The following is a 22,190-nucleotide window of genomic DNA, read 5'->3' on the forward strand; positions in this document are numbered from 1 at the left end:
ACTGTATGACAAAAAGTATCCTTGCCATCCTTGCCTCCCCTCTGCCCAATGTCCACCCTCTAGAGACACTCCTCTCCTTAGTTTCTCATGTATCACAAGACATCTTATTTTTCATAAATTTCAGCATTACTTTACACTGAAGGGTGGATTTTGGCAGCATTGACAGAATGCCTTCCTTCCTTATCTACATAAAACTCTAAGTTAATGCTTGCTAGAAACTCCTTTTACCCCCAAGGACAGATTTGTGCCTTTTGGAAAAATATTTGTTTGATTCACTAGTATATCACTGACTATTTGACCTTTCGAATCCCATACAATCCTATCACATATATGGAGATGTATTTGCTTTATATATCTAATGAACTGCACAGCATTGTGAAGTACATTTTTGTGACCTTTCCTTATCTCTCAGAGGTAGTTATTGTCCCCTGAGTACATGCCACCTTGTGCTTTAAGTTTGTACTGATTCACATTAATATCCATGAACATTGGCATAATTCAGGATGGAAGGAGTTGACTTAGAGAAGTCAGTCTGTCATCAAATGTTAATTGAGACCCATTTATCTAAGAGGCATTGAAGGTTGCCCCTTTGAGAGAGCCTTGCGCTAGTATTAGTAAGAGGCTTAGGTTCACCTCAACTCTTCCAGTATGTTTTGTAACTGGGGCAGGTCACTTATCATTAAATGAGTTTGAATTCTATTATTGGTTGTTACTTTTTCTTCTAAAATCCTATGTTTATATATCACAATATTTTCTAAACTTAAGTAATTTGCATGCAATATTTAAAGTCTCTGTTTATTTTACAAAATGAAACTAAATAAAAAGAAACCAGTATAGCTTATGAGAAATAGAAGGAAATCATCAAAATAAACATACTAAACATAAGGTATTCAAAATTCTAGCTGGATGCCACTGCTGGATGGCGGCTTTGAACATGAAGGCTGCTCTCATTGTTTAAAAGGAGTTTCAGCATATGTTAGAGCGTAATGCATTACAGGGTCAAATCAAGGCTCCTCCAAGACACAATTAGAGATGCTGAAAGGAGACTAAGAAAATAATTGTTTTTTTCCCCTAGGCTCTTCACCATTGCAAATCTTCAGATTCTCCATACTTAGGGAACATTCCCTGCCATATAACATATATGCATATGAGCTAAGTAAATGTGATCCCAGAAACCAGTTTAATTGATACGTATTTTTACAGATGCTATTTTGGTGCCATGAGAGAGAAAGAATTCCAATCTTTGCTCTTTTCATTCAACAGTCGTATAGTCCATTAAAGATTCTAAAATAATTTAATGAAATAAGGCAGAAGTCAGTAAAATAAGTGGGTACAAATTTCTATAATCATATGTTCTATTTATTTTGTTCATGTTCAGTAAACCTTCTTTACAGATGAAGCTTAAGACAGACACCTTTTCTAAGATAACAGGCCTAGCTCTAGTAAGAGCTAGAGATGGAATTTGATACCAAAGGCATTGGATGAAGCCTATGCTCTACTCCACTATGATGTGAGCATTTGCAAGAAAGGGAAAGTTTCTGTTGGTAGAAGAGAGGCTTTAAAAAGGCAGCAGCATTCAGCAGCTTCAGGCTTCAGAAAATTCTGAAAGGCCCCAAGTTATGGGAGTGATAAGCTAGGACCTGTCCTGTGTTGATGGTAGCTGTTAAATCTCCCTCCTCCATGGTGTTCTCATAGTGCCTTAAGTAGACTTCCATTATAGTTCTAATCACTTATTGTTTTGTAAATATTTGTTAACTTCTTTGTCTGTTAAACATGATCTACTTGAGGACATTCAAGTGCCAAGAACAAAATTCATGCTCAGTAAATAGTTTACAAGTAAAAGAATGTTTGATACAAAGTGTTTAAACTTTCAAATACAAAAAAAGTGCATGTAATATGGGAGTCATGGAAACCATTCTTAAGAAAGAGACACTTGGCTGGGTGTGGTGGCTCACGCCTGTAATCCAAGCACTTAGGGAAGCCGAGGCGGGTGGATCACTTGGGGTCAGGAGTTTGTGACCAGCCTGGCCGACATGGTGAAACCCTGTCTCTACTAAAAATACAAAAGTTAGCCTGGCATGGTATGAGCACCTGTAATCCCTACTCAGGAGGCTGAGGCAGGAGGATCACTTGAATCCAGGAGGCTGAGGTTGCAGTGAGCCGAGATCTCGCCATTGCACCCCAGCGTGGGTGACAGATCGAGACTCTGTCTCAAAAAAAAAAAGAGGGGACAAGAAAAGGATGCTTGAATTAGACCATGAAGGTAAGCCTTTCAAAAGGTAAAGAGCATGAAAAAGCAGGAGAGAGGGCATCACAGATAAGACAGAGAAATTTCTCAAAGCAAAAATGTGAACAACAGATACCACCGACAGCATTCCAGCTTGCCTGCATTCAGTCTCAGATTGGTGACAGGGTGGGATAAAAATTTTTAACTTTTCATTGCCACTAATTTCAAACATTTGGAAAAGTAAAAGGAATGCTATAATGAATCCATGTATCATCATCCAGATTCAAAAAGTATCATGATACAACCAATCTTATTTTATTTTGCCTTTTTACTCCCACTACCACTGAATAATTTTCAAAAAAGACTTAGATGGGATATTACTTTATCTAAATATACTTCAGAGTAAGATGTGGATTCATATTTCAAAGTAAAATTACAACAAATTAAGATCATCATAAGAATAAAATAAAAGTCATAAAAAAAGAAAACTTGACATAAGCTAAGGACAATCTCCACATATTCTGGGATAGACAATAAGATGCAGCAGATTATATGCATAAGAGTTTGAAATCTGTGGTGAACCACATATAGCAAAAGACATATCTTCTGGTTATCATTTTTTAGCTCTCGTTCCCTATTTTGATCTTTTTCATTATCAATTACATTCTTACATGTGACTACCAATCAGTCAGGTAACTGTCACTCAAGCTCCCTGTCAATCTTCTAACATGCACCAAAAAGCCAGGGAAGCATCTCATTTTACATGCCTTGATTGAGCTGCTTTTCCAACTGTAATTGCACATTATCTTTAATTGTTTTGGTCCTTTAATACCAGGTTAAATGCTATTTACACACAAAAAAGTTACCAATTAGAAAAAAAATATTCTTCATGATGCTTAAATTATATAGCTCCTATTTGTATTACAAGCTTTTTTTCTGTCTTAAATTCAAACCATATATACATATATATGGTTTGGAGATATATCATATATATATCTCCAAACCATATATATTTATTCTGTCTTGGATTCTGTCAAATATAGGAAGGGGCCACACCCATACCTATGTCCGAGAATACCAAGCACAGTGCCTTGCTCTTAGTTGTTGCTTAAGAACTGTGTATAATCACACTAACAAAAAAAAAAATTGTAAATCTTTAACAAAGACTGATCTCCCTGTGAGTTGGAATTAGATGTGGAAACACAGTATTTTCATACAGAATCTTGGATAGGGCAGAGCCCTCTGATTGCCACCAATTATCTACCTAGAAATAGCACCCAACAAGCAACAAGATTTATAAAGATATAACAAAAGAATGTTACTAGGAATTTAGCGACAAGCTGGGGCTGCAGAATCAGAAATCAACTGGGCTCAGCAATCAGTAAATACACAATTAAATGATATGCAAAACATGACATTTATGCTTCTAAACTTCCACTGTGTTCATCTTCCATTGCTGAAAATGGGACTAAATATACAAATTATTGCCTGAGAACTATCAGAAATAGAAACATAATTTCAGATATGTGCATAGCACTGATAAGCACTATGAGAGGCACTAAGGGAGGTCATATTATTTATGCTACATGGTCTCTGTCTTTTATTACTAGAAATATTTACTTTATGTAATTATTAAAACTAAGTTACTTTAACTTTTATATGTCCCAGGATGTGGAAACCTTTCATATGTTCATTTGCCAACAACTAGAACGAATTGGGCTGGGTAATTATAAATCTTGAAGAATTTGTTCTCCAAATGTACTTCAAGTAACTAAGCTCACATCATTTGGTATTATTCTTTCCCATATAATGTATCATCCTTACTAATCTCCTTTGTAATGATACATACCAGCCTTTCACAGAAAGTTATGAGCTTGTGATTATCTTTTGATATATAAGTATGAAGGATGCATTAGTCAGATATTCCTTGAATAATCACACCGCCTTCTTTCCCACCCATAAAAGTTTAACTTTTCTTATTTTTGCAACACAGGATAATAGGAACCATTTGCTCCATAATTCAGCTGTAAGAATTACACATTTTTTCTACAGAGCCAAGAAGGTTTCTGCAATTGGATGTTAAAATCTTAACTAGCCAGAAGTATAATAAGTCAACAAATAAAATACTAATATAACAATCATGTCGTTCCAAAAATGGCCCTGCTTATAAAAACATCGTATTGTTGAAATGTGTATGTGAAATGTATAGAATACAGGGTAAGTTTTAAAACTTCCAGTAAAGCATAGAGCTTTACCTTGATATACTTGGGATATGTTCTTTCCAGCATATCAAACAGTAATTCAAATTTGTTAAGTAAATCATTTGAGCTGATACAACAGTTAGTTGGATTTTTCTTACAATCGAAAAATACCAAAATTGTAATATAAGTTTCACTTTCTAAAAAAGGTTGCATGAAATTATGTTACATTTGAAAACAACTCAAATAAAAATATACAGCACTGGATTGGAACTAAATCAATTATATTTGAGTAACGTTTAGTGGTTAATCAAAAACAAATTACTAGACAAAAGTCTTTCCTGATGCTGATGAGAGTCCACAAAAAACACACTACAGTGAATTTAAACCTAAACGGTTTTGCAGGTCTTTAAAATTAGAGTAAATTAAAATATTCTGCCTTCTCCATTGTTACCGTCTTCAGCCATTTTGGAAATGGAAGTCAACCCCACTGGTTTCTTTCTCTTTTCAGGTTGAGATACTTTGAGATTTCTATCACTTAAGATCTAGCAAAAAAGGGAATCTCTAATGAATAAATTGAAGATTTCCCTTTTCATCAGCACTCCCAGGGTGGCTGAGGAAAGAGGATAAAAGACATGAGGGACCAAAGCACCATAATGGGTTTTTCCCAGCACTCCCTGGGTTCCCAACTCAGTGCCTGGGCAGTCCTCCTTAGATAGAATCATCTCCAAGTCTTCCCTCCCACTCACCACAGGAGTTAGTGGCAACCAAGAGAGGCTTTTACTCCTTCCTTTTGGCTCTAATTCAGCTTATAGATCCTTCAGCCAAGAACCTGAGAAGGCAGAATGAGATCAGGAAGCCTCCTTGGAGCTCTGCCTTTCATGGATGGTGCCAGCTGGATTGCCCTACAGGGACAAACGTGTCCTACAGAGGCCTTCAGTGGACATGGCTTGATTTAAGGCCACTGAAATTTCTTCTTGTAGAATCTTTTAGGACAATTTATTAAAGAAATATTTCCCGTGTACTGGTTATGCTATGAGTGGATTGTATATCGTCTTGAATAGCGTCTGCAGTCTCATAAAATAGCTCATGTGCTGTAACTTACCAAATTACTGTGTCAGTGGGGCAAATGTTTGCATTCCACGTGCTAAAATACTAATTACTTCTAATTATATTCAAAAATTTGAGGCAAGCCCTTGAATAATGATTCTAAATTAGTTATCTTTTAATAACCATGAGAGAAATATTTTGACACAGAAGTCCTTTTCAAAGTCCAGCAAGTGATGCAACTTTTCTTTCTTATTTGGTAATCCTCAGCCTTTAAAGAAAATTGTGCAGTGTTGTGAGGCAGCTCGGGCACCTCCCATAATTATTTGAACAAAAGAAGTGTTTTGGAAAGCCATAACATCTTCCCAGGCAAAACAAATGCTGAGTCACACTGTTAACATTTGCTATGGAACTTCTGTCCTCAAAATATTTAACTTAATTATTTGGCATTAGTCAATCAATGGATGTCTATTCTGTACCTACCTTTTATAGGACAAGCTTAGCGAAGCTTTTTTTCTGTTAATAATAAAAATGTTTCAAACCCCTTATGTTCAGTTTGCAATATATAAATGTGGAAATTGAAAAATAGTAATGGAAATATTTTTAAATGAAAGCCCTTATTTTAGTCGTGCTATTTAAGAGCAGGAAAAAAAAAATAAGAGCTACATTAAAAGTAAACATATAAGAGGACCATGGTGCTTTCTATGGAGGAGTGTCTCACTGTACAAACCTGTCTTATTAATCTGAAATAAAATTGTTTACTATGTTCTCGTTAGATACGCAAAGGAATTCACTTCAGCAGGAGTAGCCAACCTTTCGGCTTTCCTGGGCCACATTAGAGGAAGAAGAACTGTCTTGGGCCACACATGAAATATACTAACACTAATGATAACTGATGAGCTACAAAAAAAAATAAAAAATGGAAATCACAAAAATATCTCATAATGTTTTAAGGGAGTTTACAAATTTGTGTTGGGTTGCATTCAAAGCTGTCCTGGGCCGCATGTGGCTGGCAGGCCATGAGTTGGGCAAGCTTGCTTTAAGAGTTTCACCAAATAAGAAGCCTCCCCCTATGTGAAGGTTGCTTATCTGCAAGTTATTAGAAGATCATATAAATAGAGTTATATATCTGCATTTGAATCATTTGTTAATATGCTTCCTTATATATTTAAAAGACTACATAAAACTAAATTACTAATTATATAGGAAAAATTACTAAGAAAAACATCGTGAATTTTGATAAATACTTTCTCTTTGAGCACTACATCTCCTCTGCTCTTAGTATTTAACATTAGTATTTCTGTATCTGCCACCAGCTCCTAGTATTCAATACTAACTCTCCCTAGATGACAGGTGCTCAGTAGTAACCCCTTGTAGGGCTAGTAACTGGCAGCAGATGGTATGTTCTCAGGGAGGTCTATTTGGAAACTGTAATCTGCAGACAGATCTCTTCAGAAAAGAGATTTTTAAGGCTAGAGTTGAACTCTTAGCAAAAGCAATAAATCACTGAAGTTATCAAGCAAAAACCTGATCATGAGATGCTCAGAACTGAGAGGATGCTTAAAGGGGAAACGGATCATGAGAAACAGTTGCTAGTTGACAAAAAACTTTTGCCTCATCTGATGGAGGCTCTGTTATAGTTTTCATCAGCTAGGTGGGATTTGCTTAGACTTGTTAGTTTTGGGGCTTCTAATGACTCCTTGCCTTCTCCTTTGGACAGGTGTGGTATTCCCTTACTTTCCACGACTGGGGCGCTACAATCTCAATTTCCATGAGGCGCAGCAGGTGTGTCTGGACCAGGATGCTGTGATCGCCTCCTTTGACCAGCTGTATGATGCCTGGCGGGGCGGGCTGGACTGGTGCAATGCCGGCTGGCTCAGTGATGGCTCTGTGCAATATCCCATCACAAAGCCCAGAGAGCCCTGTGGGGGGCAGAACACCGTGCCTGGAGTCAGGAACTACGGATTTTGGGATAAAGATAAAAGCAGATATGATGTTTTCTGTTTTACATCCAATTTCAATGGTAAGATAATAACTGTATTACCTTCTTTCCTGTCTCAGAGACCATTCCATACTATACTACTAACTATACTTGGCTTTTAATCTTATCTTCTTAGGAAAACAAACAAAAACAAGCTTTGAAGTTTTACTCTAGTTTAAAAACATACAAAAAGTTCTTGAATGTCATTATTTTTAAATATCCACATAAGTCAAGCAAAAGTGCATATTTCCAGTACTCCTACGTTTTATTTCATCCCATTTTTATATGAAATAGTTGAAACTGTCATGAGGCCTGAGGTCTGTTCCCAACTGTCCAAGATGCTGCTGCTGCCAGTGTGTGCCCTCCATAGGATGTGGTTCTCTCTATCAAAGGAAGCGTGCCTTTGTTATTACCCATGCTCTCCCTCTCTCAATCACAGGTGCATTTATTCATAGATGATCAACAAAACTCAGGACAAAGTGGGGAGTAAGCAAGAAAAAGGAAATAGAGCTAACTCTCCAAGTGAAAGCAGAAGGAAACGTTGCATCAGTGTTGATGACTGATTCATTATATTCATGCACCTCTCAGCCCTTCTCTTGCTCCCTTCAGAGTCAGCCACATAATTCGTGGGGCCCAGTGTGAAATGAAAATGTGGGCCATATGCAGTGGCTCGTGCCTGTAATCCCAGCACTTTGGGAGGCTGAGGCAGGAGGATTACTTGAGCCAAGAGTTTGAGAACAGACATGGCATCATAGTGAGACTCCCTCTCTAAAAGAAAAAAAGAAGAAGGAAAGAAAATATGGAGCTCCTTGTTCAAAAATGTTAAAATTTTAAGATGGTGACAGCAGAACATTGAACTAAATGCAGAACCCTTCTACATGTAGACATGTGGGTCCCTGTGTGGTGTCACAAGGTCACACACCCATGATGCAAGCCCTGGCCCCATCATTTATATTTCAGGTCCCTGTTGATATGCTTTGGGAAAAATAGAAAGAGATTAGAGGTCAAGGGTCAACTTTTTTTTTTTTTTTTTTTTGAGACGAGGTATCACCCTGTCTGTCACACAGGCTGGAGTGTGGTGGCATGATCTTGGCTCATTGCAACCTCCACCTCCCAGGTTCCCAAGTGACTCTTCCACCTCAGCCTCCTGAGTAGCTGGGACTACAGTACGTGCCACCATACCTAGCTAACACAGGGTTTCACTATGTTGACCAGGCTGGTCTCCAACTGCTGACCTCACATGGTAAGGTTGCCTCAGCCTTCCAAAGTGCTGGAATTACAGACGTGAGCCACTATGCCCGGCCAACAATCTTTTTCTGTAAAGGGCCACATAGTAAATATTTTTGGCTTTGTTGGCCATGTGGTGTCTGCTGCAACTGCTCATTGTAAATGTGTATGTTGTAGCACAAAAAGCAGCCATCAAAATACTAAACCCAGATGGAGATGTCAGCATTCCAATAAAATTTCATTTACAAAAATAGGTATGAGGCCAATTTTGACTCATGAGCTGAGTTTGCTGAACTCTGGTATAGATAATTGTACTTAATCTCCAGTTAATGTTCCAATAGCCACTACCCTTTCTCCAGATCACATCATCTCAGCCTAGTAAGAAAGGGCAAACATTAATTTATACTTCAGTAACCTATGTCTAATGAGGGGCAGGAGAACATCATATTACAATGTCTAATCAGGCAAGAGAGTCTCATTAGGTTCTACCTAAAACTAAGATGAATGAGAAAATCTTCGGTCAGTGTGTATGTATCACTTTTAGTCAGTTGAAGTGATATTTTATACATTTTACGCATATTTAATACATATTGAAGGAATCTCAGTAATTAACACTATTCAATAAGTGGTCGAGACTAATTTGTCTTTCTAGTGAAATCAAGAAATAGGTGTCAGTGTTCCAACCAATGGAAGCTGAAAAAAATAAACAAATTTGTCTCCTTTGGTAGCGAACCAACAGAGATTAGGTTTACATTCTGAGTACGTATTATCTGCAGCAAGTGACTTCCTGTATTTCATGCACTTTCATACTGTAGTCTTTGAATGAGAATAATGTCTTATTGATACCTGGAATGAAAAGGACTTGAGGGCTTTTGATTTTTTTAAATGGACTTTTATGTCAGGAATGTGTTTTGATCCTTTCACATTCAAATTTTGCCTCTCCAGAAACTTGTGCTGGGGTTCAGTCTTGCTACAGCTAGAATTTAAATCGCCCTTGCTTTTGACATGGAATTCTGTCTTCTCTAGTGCCACAGAAGGGCTCTTTTACTCACTAATTAGCTAACAGAAACTGCATCTGCCATTTCCCTTTTCTTTTTAAAACTATGAAAGGGGCATGTCTGGACATATATTAAGGGGCAAGGGAAAAAATTAATCTAATGGAAGTGACCTAGGGATACTACATTTAACTGACATTTCTGTGTTACAAAAGTTGTCCAAACATTGCTCTATCTCCCACTTCACTGAGAAATCACTTCCGTTTTTGGCTACTTCATTGAGGAACCACTTCCGTTTTTGGCTCTTTCTGCGTGGCTCAGTTGCCGACCAGCCCAGTGACTCTGTCTCCTTCTCTCTACAGGCCGTTTTTACTATCTGATCCACCCCACCAAACTGACCTATGATGAAGCGGTGCAAGCTTGTCGCAATGATGGTGCTCAGATTGCAAAAGTGGGCCAGATCTTTGCTGCCTGGAAACTCCTCGGATATGACCGCTGTGATGCGGGCTGGTTGGCTGATGGCAGCGTCCGCTACCCTATCTCCAGGCCACGAAGGCGCTGCAGTCCTACTGAGGCTGCAGTGCGCTTCGTGGGTTTCCCAGATAAAAAGCATAAGCTGTATGGTGTCTACTGCTTCAGAGCATACAACTGAATGTGCCGCTAGAGCGCGTCAGTTTTAAAGTCATCAAGAACATGTGAAAGGTGGTTTTTTTTTCCTATTGGAACTCATGAAAGTTACCAAAACTGTGATAACCCTTTTTTACTTACTGTAGTCATTTTCATAAAGACCAATTCATTGATTTGTTTTTTGTAATGCTATCATTAAATATATATCATAAATTAATATAAATTTAAGGGAAGCTCTACGTAAGGAGACTTTAGAGCCAAACTCTTTAAGCTGTATCATCCCAACAAAGTATCCTTTCATGAACGGGGCATGCAATAGCTTGAGAATTGCTAAGATTAAATTAAGGAAAGTAAAGCTACTCAGAGCAGCAGCTTCCACAAGCACAAACTTTACGTATTTGTACAATTTTGAAATGCACTACAATAAACAAATTAGAGCAACAAATTTGAAATACAGCCTTCTTTATATAAACTGAGTTTATACAAAACTCCGTTTCACAAAGGAACAATCTATACCTTTCTAAGAGTTAATATTTCAAGTCTCCAATAGACAGAATATTTTACTCTTTAAAATCCTGCCTTTTTGACCAAAATACAGAAAACATTCATACGGACTCCAATGCATAGTAACAAGCACAGTTAAAATTCCTTAATAATCCCATTTATATGACATATGAGACATAAATAAGCAGATAATATTTAACCAGTGAAAGACTTCTACCTTCCTATAATTAAAATTACACATGTCTGAGAAGAATTGTTTTATCTTTTGAGTAGCTTTACTGAGTTGTATTTAAATTCTAAGGGCCATTTGCTAAGCAGCATTTAGCATCTACTCAGGGCAGTTATATAGATAAACTGCTGGACAGAAAAATTGTAAAATTTAGCAGCTTGACTTTCTGTTAGCCTATGAAATGTTATTGTCCTATAAAAATAACTTTAAACTTATTTAATATTTCTTATTTACATTATATGAAAAACAATTACATCATAAAAGAAATGCCTAATTCAGAAACAAAGACCCAATTTTCAAAATTCTTATTATTCTTATTTGTACATACACTAGAAAACCCAACTAGTGCCTATGTTTGGGGGGAAAAATAAAAAATGCAGTTCTAAACTTTATCCCAAATAGAAAATGTGTTTAATGATGTCACTTTCCTTGCTGGTCATAATTAGGCTTCAATTAAATGCTGAAGCTGTCATCAAAGAGTTTACACTGAAATCTTCAGGGCTTTAAATAAAAGGTTAAGTCCAGCTTCAAAACACAACTATCCACATTAGCAGCTTCAATCTTAAATAAAGCTCTGTTTTCCTATATTTTTATGACTGCTGAGACCCCACAGGGACCAATATTTGTACTCAAATTACATTTCGTGGTTTCCCATTATTTCACAATGAGTTCTAATAAATGGGATTTACTATAACAATCCAAGTATGACATAGTTGGTATGCTTTCATGAATGTTTTTATGTAGATTTTCCTCCCATGAACATGAGTAAATAAATCTGTTTCCTGAATGGATTGTGGTTGCATTTAAAGCTCTGTAATAATTCTAATAAATTTACTCTATAAATATAGAGTTATGTGTGTGGAAGGTATAGAACAATTGGAAGTCCATGAAACCATAACTATAATCATATATTATTCAGACTAAATATTGTAAATAAAAGTAGATCCTTTCATGAAAAACATCTGAAAATTTTCAGATGCTTTACTATTAAAAGATGACAATGTTATGCATGCACATTTTTAAGTTAGGTTGGATATGCAAATTGTACGAACTATAAATCCAAAGAGTTCGTAAGGTTTAAACCCAAACACTGGTGGTATAAATAGAACTTGCACTTCTAAATTAAAGAAGATACCTAAATGGTCTAGGATGAGGTTATACATTATTTAAAGAGGGGACTATCTCCTAAATAACAACTCTTAACACCTCAAATGTGGGGGCTAGCTCATTGGAAGAAGTCCATACTTGAACTATTATTATGTATGTTCCAATAATTTTGTTGGAAATGCAAGTGGGAACAAATTTCTATTGAAGTAAGCATCTAATTTTCAGTTAAATCCAGAACTCTACCTTTATAATGTTAAATGTAGTAGCATTTCTTAACTTTTAAATTCTTACTAGTATAGGAATTGGTGCTGATCAAAATCTCTGCAGTGACTGTTAGCTGATTAAAATCTATATTAATTTACACATCATTTTTCCATTCGTGTAAAAAACAAAAAATCGTAACACAATGAATACTGCTGAGCAGAATTTTTATTTTCTGATTTTGCTCAGAGGATCAAAATTTCCATGCCCTTTAGACTCTTACTTGAATGAGTCTTTTTAATGTTCTCATTTTGCTGCTTTTCCACCAAATGTCTATTTCCGACTTTATTCCTCAAGATGTCTCACTGAGCATGACTGAAAAAGAAAGATTATTTTAATACAATTCCTAACAAAAAGTTGGTACGATACTGGCTAATTCAGAAATTGCTCCTCAGACTTGGATTCCAAGAGTGTCAAAGAGATTCGGTGGGAGGCTTGGCTAGGAACCCTTGTTTTAATGATTTTGTCCATAATTAACACTGGTAACCGTATAAGGAACAAAATATATCTGCACATTTCACTGAGACATCTACATTGGAAATCCCAAACAAAAAAAAAAGCAATTCAAATAAAAAGACAATATAAGAATGAAAATAAGTTGGTCACATTAACACTGGAAGCCATCTGTAAATGACTGCTGCCATATTGTATCACAGTAATTGTTAGCCAAATACGGCATTTGTAAATTTAAACTTTCTCTCATAGAAAGGGGGCCGGTACCTGTTAAAGTGTTATTTTATGCAATAATATAGTCACTTATTATTTTGGCAATTAGAAGTAGACTTAAAGGAGATTCCAATTTGGTTGCTGGCAGCCATTCTGGGTTTCTTGATTTTAGTACTCCAAAGAATATGGTGGTCTCATGGAGTAGCTGACCACTAAGGAGGAGAGGATTAAAAGGGACTCACTTATCAGTTTTTAGCAACAGAATGCATTGAGAAAATCAATGGAGAACTGACTCCTTTGGTTAAGATGTTAACTGTATCATAGCTCACTACTGCCAGAGCAGCAACGGGTGTACAATGAAAGAGATGAAAAATACGAAAGTCATTAAGCCACCTGATTAAAAGAAGACCAATATTTAAAGACATTTAATAGATACTGAGTATAAATTTGAGGAGAAGAATCAATCTGTATTACCAAAAAAATGTTTTTGTTTCCTGTAAGATACAATGAACTGGTACATTAAAAGTCAATTTTGTGTTACTGCATTATCTTTTGATTCTTCTGAGTTGTAGAATCTTAGCTATTTTTCTTTGTGTCAAACCCTGTAAATATATTATTTCCAAAAAAAGGCATTTAATTCGTTCTTGTTCTGATACATTTGACTTCAAATTGTAAATACATACAATTTTCATTTCCTAGTACTTTTGCAGTCGGAAAAAAAGATCATATATATGGTGTTGCTAAATCAACTATGGTATTATCCCAAAATATATTGGCTTTTTTCTCTTTGTATATGACTCAAAGCATAATTTATTTTTCCAGCCAGTTTAGCAATCCCAGAAATCTATGGTGTTGTTGATTAGATAAACATATTTGAAATGCTTTATAACTTAATCATGGGTGCTGAATTAAAAGAAAAGTTTTTCTTTTCATATTTAAGTTCTTCGCTTTAGCACTTTACACTCCCAATAACAAAGAATACATTTTGCAATATTTCCATCCCTACTCTAGATTTTCAACATAAAAAATCGTTTCTGAATTTTCTGATACACAGAAACAAATTCTTCGGTGCAAGTGTCGATTGCTGGTCCAATGACTTGAATAGAAATACACCTAAATGAGTTTGTCATTGACATTCAAACAAAGATGTACCTTAAAATTTTTCCCATACTTAATTGCAATACATTAATTGCCTTGGAGAAAAGTCCAAGGATAATATGAAATTAAATTATTTACCTTTAGTATTTTAGTTCTTACACAGATGGACGATATCCTCACTTTGCCAGCAATTTTTGTATATTATAGCCTGGTTATATATAAAACCTGCTTGATACTAATATTGAAGGATCTTACAGAGTTTCATAATGTTTAAATAAAACAAGTAAACTGTTAAGATGTGATGTTCTTGCTTTCTACATCGTGACAAAGCTTAATATTATAATAAGACTATACTTGAACAAGACTATCGTGAGCAGAGTGGACCCTGTCTATGATGGTAGATACATAAGAGAAGTAATAAAAATGAGATCATTGGGGGAATATAAGGGAGAAAATGAACTAAGAAGAAACTGACACCAGAAGTGTAAGAAGAAGATATTTCCTTTTCTATCTCTGTTTCTTGGGCCCTCCATTTAGGATTATTTAGAGGCATGTCTTAAGATGGTTCTGTAGTCTTTGCTTCTCAGTAGGAGGTATATTCAGGAAGATAATAGCTTCATGCCTCAGCTATTAAAAGATGGCTCTTTAAATTAGTTGGTGTCTGACAGCAACCTGAGCTCCATTTATTCAAAAAAGTACCCCCAGGGTGGAGAGAAAGCTCTGATTTTCTATTACCTGACAAGTTATTGTCTTTAACAACAAATGTAAGATTCTTGGATAGAAATAGACTTCTAAGAATATTGTATCCCTTTATTTTTCTTTCAAAGCAAGGGGCCCAGTTGCCAGCTTTTCATCTGTTGAAAATATCTGGGATTTTTAAAACAATTTTTAAAAATGCTTTTCTCTTCGATTTTAATCAATGAAAATTCTGCCTTCCAAAAATCATATATGTGTAGAGAGCAGAGAAAGACAAAAAACAAGTGAGTTTAAGATTTTAGAGACTATGAAAGGTCGGTCTTTAAAAATGCTGAGATTCTTGCATGTGAATCTAAAAATGAAACCATTTATTATTCTAATAAATAAATATATTCATGTGTGATGATTGCTTCAAACCCTAGGAAAAGATAAATAATGTCCTTTGTGGTTCTTCCTGTTCTCAGAGTTCTGCCAAATTGAGCGTCCTTTCTCAATGGGAAGATGCTTGCTCCTGTGAGGAGAGCCAAACTTCAAGTGGCTGAGAAGCAAATTCTGCTATTCTAATACAATACTTTTGAAAAGTCAAACTCTCAGTTCAGTGTACATGAACATTCAGTAATCTGTTAAAGCAATTGTACTCAGCATTTGGAATTACCTGGGAAGCTGCAGAAAAAAGATTATGGTCGTATAGAACCAATATCGCTTGTCTTGTTCCAAAGGATCTTATTTTGTGAACTATATATATATCAGTAGTGTACCTTACCATACAATGTAAGAAGATCTACATATGAACAATGCAACCAACTATCCAGTGTTACACCAACTAAAACCCCAATAAACTTTGAACACTTAAAAAAAAAAAAAAAAAAAAGATTATGGTCAAGGGTCTAACAGGGACATGAGGATTTTTCACCCCCATGCCCCATTGATTCTAAAGTACGGCCAGGGGTGATTAAACTATTTTAGGGGCAAGAAACAAAGCCATTCCACAGATATATATTTAGGTTGGTATTTATGACTCACAATTTAAAATAATTTAAAAGCTCTATAATTGGTTTAAATTTTATTGAACTTAGAATATTCTTCCAGCATAAATGTTTAATTGCTTTGATTTGCTCTCTTTTCTAGTGATAGTTCCCATTACATTAACAAATATATATCTAATAAATTATGTGCCCACCCTATTATTGTTACTCCTTTAATAAAACCTATTTTAAACCATTTATATCAAACCCTTTCCCATCTAAAGTACTGAAATATTAGGGGTATGACAATAATCATGTAAAATATTTTGGGATAAGAATTTGAACTCCACGTTGAAGTCAATGACTTCTGAGATTTCAATTATATCTCAGAGAAAAAGATTTGGATTCACTGTGAGCTTTGCATTACTAACACGGGCCCTCAAACAAAAAACAAAAGCAACGCAATGCTAGCTAAGTAGAAGATTGAGTAAGATTGTGGAGTAAAGAGGAAGACAGAGAGAGAGAGAGGGTAGAAGGAGGAGGGAGGAAAGAGGATTCTGCCCTCGTCCTCAGTAAGGATATATTATTTGATCAAATCAGTTTACCAAATACCAGAGACAACTGACTGTTTACTTCTTAAAACTCTAATAGTATATGTTACATAGATAATCACTATTGTTTTTCAAAAACATATTTATTTTATGGCATCATGAAGGCATGCATTACTTATTACTTATCAGAAACTTATTCATAATATTAAAGATATTAGACTGTTTATAATTGGATGATACACTTCAATAGAGTGGTTCCAAGCATAGACACTAGAGTATCATAGTTCAAATCTAGCCAGGCCACCTACTGTCTCTGAGTCAATCATTTAACATTTCTTGGCCTTGATTTCTCCATCTAAAAGTAGACATATTAATATTAATAATATCATTAATGCTTGCCTGATGCCATTATAAAATTTGAATGAGTTAATATATTGTGGTAATAGCCAACACAGTGTCACATATGTGCTAAGTATTTTATGTAAACAATCTATTTACTCGACTTAATACCCTATAAGACAGATATTATTGCTTTAGTTTTCAAAATGAAGAAATGAAGACTCAGTCAGGATAAATGACTTGCCCAAGCTCACATGACTTCCCTTAATAGCAAAGTGAAGACTTAAGCAGAAGCTTCAGGGAATTGCCCTCTTAACAAATGCACCATACTTAACCTCATGGAATACCATGGAATGGTTCCTGGCACATCATAGGCACTCTGCAAATATTAACTAAATATTAACTGTTATTATGTTGTACTCTATATATAGATTTACAAGTAAGTTCTCAGTTTTCTCACCCTACCAAGGAGGATCAAAATAAACCATAAGGTTTATTTTCTAATAATTAAATAAGATTATTTAAAGATACAAAACTCATTATCATTTATTACATGCTACCTCAAAACATGGTTTTTTTTTACTATTTAAATCTTTAATATATAACGATTTAAATTTTTGTTTGCATATATCTTTGGTTAATAAACAAAAGTATAAGTTTCTAAAAGCATAGACTATATAATGTTATTTTAATAATCCTTCAACCTCACTTCAAGGGCTAGCATAGCACTATCAATGTAGTTTGAAAATTGGTATTTTCTTGAGCCTTGGTGGCTCAGGTCAATTGTCCTGGAGCTTAAGAAGGCAAGGCTATGCTTTCAAGGCCAGCCTGGGCAACGTAGAGATCTGTCATCCATCGAAAAATATAATAATAGTAAATAAATAATAAAATTTAAAAATTAAAAAAAAGAAAAGTAGTATTTTTTATAACTGAATACATGTTTATTTTAAAAATTGAAAAATTCAGATAAGCACAAAAAGAAAATGAAAATTACTTATAATTCATAATCCAAATATCCAGGGGGGGTCAAGACACAAATTTTGTTTTACAATATATTTGCCATTATATATTTGAATAAATCACAGTTTTTAATCAAAATTAGATCATCATACCCAGAGTTTTAGGAATATCACTTACAATATTCTTAAAGACATAGTTTTATACATTTCATATTTTCCAGGATTGATTAATTAATATAGCGAGTGTTTAATTAAACTGACCTGTGGGTATGGTATAGATATTGGAGTCTGCTATAACTCACACTGGTACAGGTGAGAGATATGAACAGAAAATTTGATAATAAACTTTCTTAAATGTTGGATGATCCCACTAAGGAGGGATAGCCTTACTTCTTCAGCCATGCTCTGGATTTTTGAATTCTGTGGCTCTCCCAGAGAACACAGAGGCACAGGTTAAGGCCCAGCATTGGTACCAGGGGACTAGGGCCTGCCCCTCCTACCCTAGTTTTAGAGTATGCAAAGGAAAATCATGTAGCTAAAGAAAGACACAGAGGCTTCCAACAAGCATACTCCTGTGCAAAAGAAATAAAGTTCTATTTTGTATCTTCTCCATCGGGAAGAATAATTCTAAGGAAAAGGATAGTAAGCAAGTATGTTACCAAATTAAAAAGGATAAATATTAATTAGGAAGGTGCACTAAAAATATAACAACAGTTAGTTGTCACCAAAATGATACAGAAATCTGATGAAACATGACAAATTCATTGAGAGCTGACTTCATTCTAAGGGTCAGAGAAGAAATTTCAGACATTAGGGTTCTGATGTTTTGGTAGGGAGAGCACTGTTCAGGATGTACTTTGGAAACTTGAAAACTCTTGGGCCAGTAAGCAGCCTAACAGTGCCTAGAGACTGCAGCCTAATGCTGTAGAAAGTCCACTGAGAAAAGCTATCTCTATGACAGCTGGTTTACAGAAATGCCTACATTGTATTAATGTAAGGGCAGAAAGGTGTAATAGCTTTCCTTGACCATTGTAAGAATCACAGCTGACACTCTTATAACAAGAGACAAGTTAATAAGGGAATAGCATAACACATTTATTTAAATAAAGTTTTATGTGACATAGGAGCTTTCAGAAATAAAGATCCAAATACCCAGAGTAAACGTATTATACGCTTAGGTTTGATAAAGAAAGGATAACCATATGTCTGTGATTGGACAGAGGGTATAATCTGATGGTAATGGATCAAGGCTAGAAACCACAAGGCCTGTCTGTGCAGATTTTTCTGGCTGTGAAGCTTTCCTTCCTCCTGGGTATGGGGCAAGACCCTGCCGGAATAAGAATGGTGAGGGAGAAGGCAAAGAGTGACTTTTGAGGTTTTATGGTTTGCTTTAGGGAAGAGGAAGGCAAATTCCAGTTTCTATGACTCACTTCAAGTGAGAAAGAGGGGCAGGAGACAGGAGGGCAGGAGGTCAGAGAGAGACTTTGCTTCTGAGGCTGCTTCTGCGGCCTTCTAAAATCCTTTAGTCCAAAGTACTTAGCATACCAAAGAGTCATACTTTGCCTTATCATTTTCTGTAATATCAGCTAAGGCATCACTTCACAAGACAGTTTTAACATGTAATATAAATAAATTCCCTCCAATTTTGTTTGGAATAATGCAAAGATAAATAGAATACTGGAAATATGATTAAAGCTTATTTCTTTCAATATTTAAAGAGAGGTAAATATTTAATGGTGTTTTACATACAGAAGCCTTAAAGAACTCCAGAATTTACAAGTATACACTACTGATTTGAGGCTCTGAAAGACTCCATTCTAATGCAAATAATCAAAATAGCAATTTTAAAATATATGTTGTCTGTATGATCTGTACTATGCACAATCAATTAATGTGCCTGAAGGCCAGGTGAGATAGCTCACACCTATAATTGTAGCACGTTGGGAGGCCACAGTGGGCAGGTTACCTGAGCTCAGGCATTCAGGACCAGTCTGGGCAACATGTCGAAACACCATCTCTACTAAAAATGCAAAACTTCAGATGGGCATGGATGTGTGTGCCTATAATCCTAGCTACTCAGGAGGCTGAGGAATGAGAAACACTTGAACCCAGGAGATAGAGGTTGCAGTAAGCCGAGACTGTGCCACTGTACTCCAGCCTGGGTGACAGAGTAAGACTCCATATCAAAATAATAATAATATTCCTGGAAGGAAATTCATTCAATATATTCATCAAATACATTTCCCTCCTACTTTTAAAACTTCCATAGCAAAGATGTATTCTACAACAATTATTTAACAAATAAATTGCTGGGCGTGGTGGCTCACACCTATAATCCCAGCACTTTGGGAGGCCAAGGCAGGTGGATCACGAAGTCAAGAGATCGAGACCATCCTGGTCAACAAAGTGAAACCCCATCTTTACCAAAAATACAAAAATTAGCTGGGCATGGTGGCGCATGCCTGTAATCCCAGCTACTCAGGAGGCTGAGGGAGGAGAATTGCTTGAACCCAGAAGGCAGAGGTTGCAGTGAGCCGAGATCGTGCCATTGCACTCCAGTCTGGGTAACAACAGCGAAACTCCGTCTCAAAAAATAAATGTACTGCAATACTAGGACATTCTCATTGCAGCCTAACAATTTTTTTTAAAAAAATTGGGGGAAATATTCCAGACTTGACTCTATAATTTTTTCCTTACTATATCATTTTCTATTCCAGTTCTACCACTGTAAAAGTCAACCTAGATCCTGAATCATCATCACTGTTTCTCAAAGGAGAGCCATGAACATTTTGGCTCTCCTTTGAGAGAGCCAAATAATCATTTTGGATAAAATGATTATTTACCATATGAGACTATCTTAGCTTCCAGGACACTTTAACATCCCTCACTCCTCTGGTTGCTCATTGCCAGTGATAACCAAGTTCCAATCATTGTGACAACTCAAAACACACAACACACATTTCCCTACATCCCCAAGGAAATAGTACTTTTTGATATAACTGCCTGAGTTGTTTATTATAAAGTGAATGATTAGATAGAAGGGAACTAAAGAAGCTATGATACACTCCAGTGGAGCTTTATTACATCTGCTATGAGATGGCCACAATTAATCTCTGGCCTTAATGTCACCAGAGCCAGATGGGCATGCTCCTTCCTAAACCAGCCATCCACTCTGGGCTCCATCAAGGGTGAGCTTCTCCAGGAAGTGCCTAGATATTTTAGCTAACCCTAATCTCTTATTCCTCAGCAATGCTTTTACCAGTGCCAGAGATTCAGAGAGAAACTAGCTCATCGCAACATTTATCTCATTGGTTAAGATTATTTGCTGATTAAACTCTTAGTGTGTGTAAATGCTTCTAAGAGTGCTTGGCACATAGTGTTTGATAATGTTATTTTCATTAGCAATCATCAATCATTATCATTATCATCATCTTCTTCATCATTATCACTTTCATTATTTGTGATTTCCTTTGCAATCACAGCAGATCAGATGCAATTCTTTACACAGTATATCGGATTGCAATTTTGCCCAAGCCTGGAAGCTTATAATAAGTATCATTAAGTCTACCATATACCATGCTCTGCACAGAGCAAGGCATTTCTTCCTCAAAAAGGTGATCAACTTAAATAGTTCCTGCCCAATGGTCAAAATTTGAGCCATGGTAAATTTACAAACATTTATTGACTTGCAAAACAAAACTTACTGTAAATTTCAAGTTACACATACTCCTTTGGAAGTTTTCTGCTTTGGATAGATTAAACTTTTTTAATATACAAGACCAGTAACATTTGAACTGAAAATATTTTCTTCCTAGCTTAGCAAATCTTCTTGCAGCAAGTGAAGCTTCTTTTCATTTATCTAAGATCTTCCCTCTAGGATTCAAAATTAGAGTCAATATTTTAAAATTGTTCACTGTCAATTGCATGCTTGAAAAGTTCGAATTATCTTTAAATGATAATCCTGGAACACAGCATGTGGCCTGTGTTGGTATAGTCTGCAGTTCCTTAGTGAAGGTAAATGCAGTTTGGGTAATTAATGAGGTGGGGGGAAGGTTATTACTAGTGATTTTAATAAGATCTAAAATTGGTGTTTGCCAGACATACTACTATAAATTGAAGATCAACTGTATTCTGACATAGGATTTGGTGACTTGCATTTTGATATATGACATCTGTGACATAGAAATATTACTGGAAAGGGGTCCTGACCCAGTCCCTAAAAGAGGGTTCTTGGCTCTCTCGCAAGAAAGAATTTGAGATGAATCCACAGAGTCAAGTGAAAGCAAGTAAAGGAATAAAAGAATGCCTACTCCACAGGCATAGCAGAGCAGACCGGAGGCTACTGGTTGTCCATTTTTATGGTTATTTCTTGATTATATGCTAAATAAAGGGTGAATTATTCATGCCTCCCCTTTTTAGACCATATGGAGTAACTTCCTGATGTTGCCATGACATTTGTAAACTGTCATGGCACTGGTGAAAGTATAGCCCCGAGGACAACCAGAGATCAGTC

At 35.9% G+C, this 22,190-nt stretch overlaps 1 protein-coding gene across 5 annotated transcripts in view; it reads left to right on the top strand.

Moving 5' to 3' along the window:
• The window catches only part of HAPLN1 (hyaluronan and proteoglycan link protein 1), an 88,613-nt gene extending 76,434 nt beyond the window's left edge, over window positions 1-12,179 (top strand). For all 5 annotated transcript variants that reach the window (XM_054252133.2, XM_002744793.5, XM_035291248.3 and 2 more), the window contains 2 exons: window positions 7,193-7,495; window positions 10,038-12,179. In XM_054252133.2, the coding sequence (XP_054108108.1) occupies window positions 7,193-7,495; window positions 10,038-10,327 (593 nt within the window). In that variant the 3' untranslated portion in view covers window positions 10,328-12,179. The remainder of the gene's footprint in view (window positions 1-7,192; window positions 7,496-10,037) is intronic.
• The last annotated feature ends 10,011 nt before the right edge of the window (window positions 12,180-22,190 follow it).

Source organism: Callithrix jacchus, chromosome 2 (genome assembly GCF_049354715.1).
Source record: "Callithrix jacchus isolate 240 chromosome 2, calJac240_pri, whole genome shotgun sequence".
Classification (NCBI taxonomy): Eukaryota; Metazoa; Chordata; class Mammalia; order Primates; family Cebidae; genus Callithrix; species Callithrix jacchus.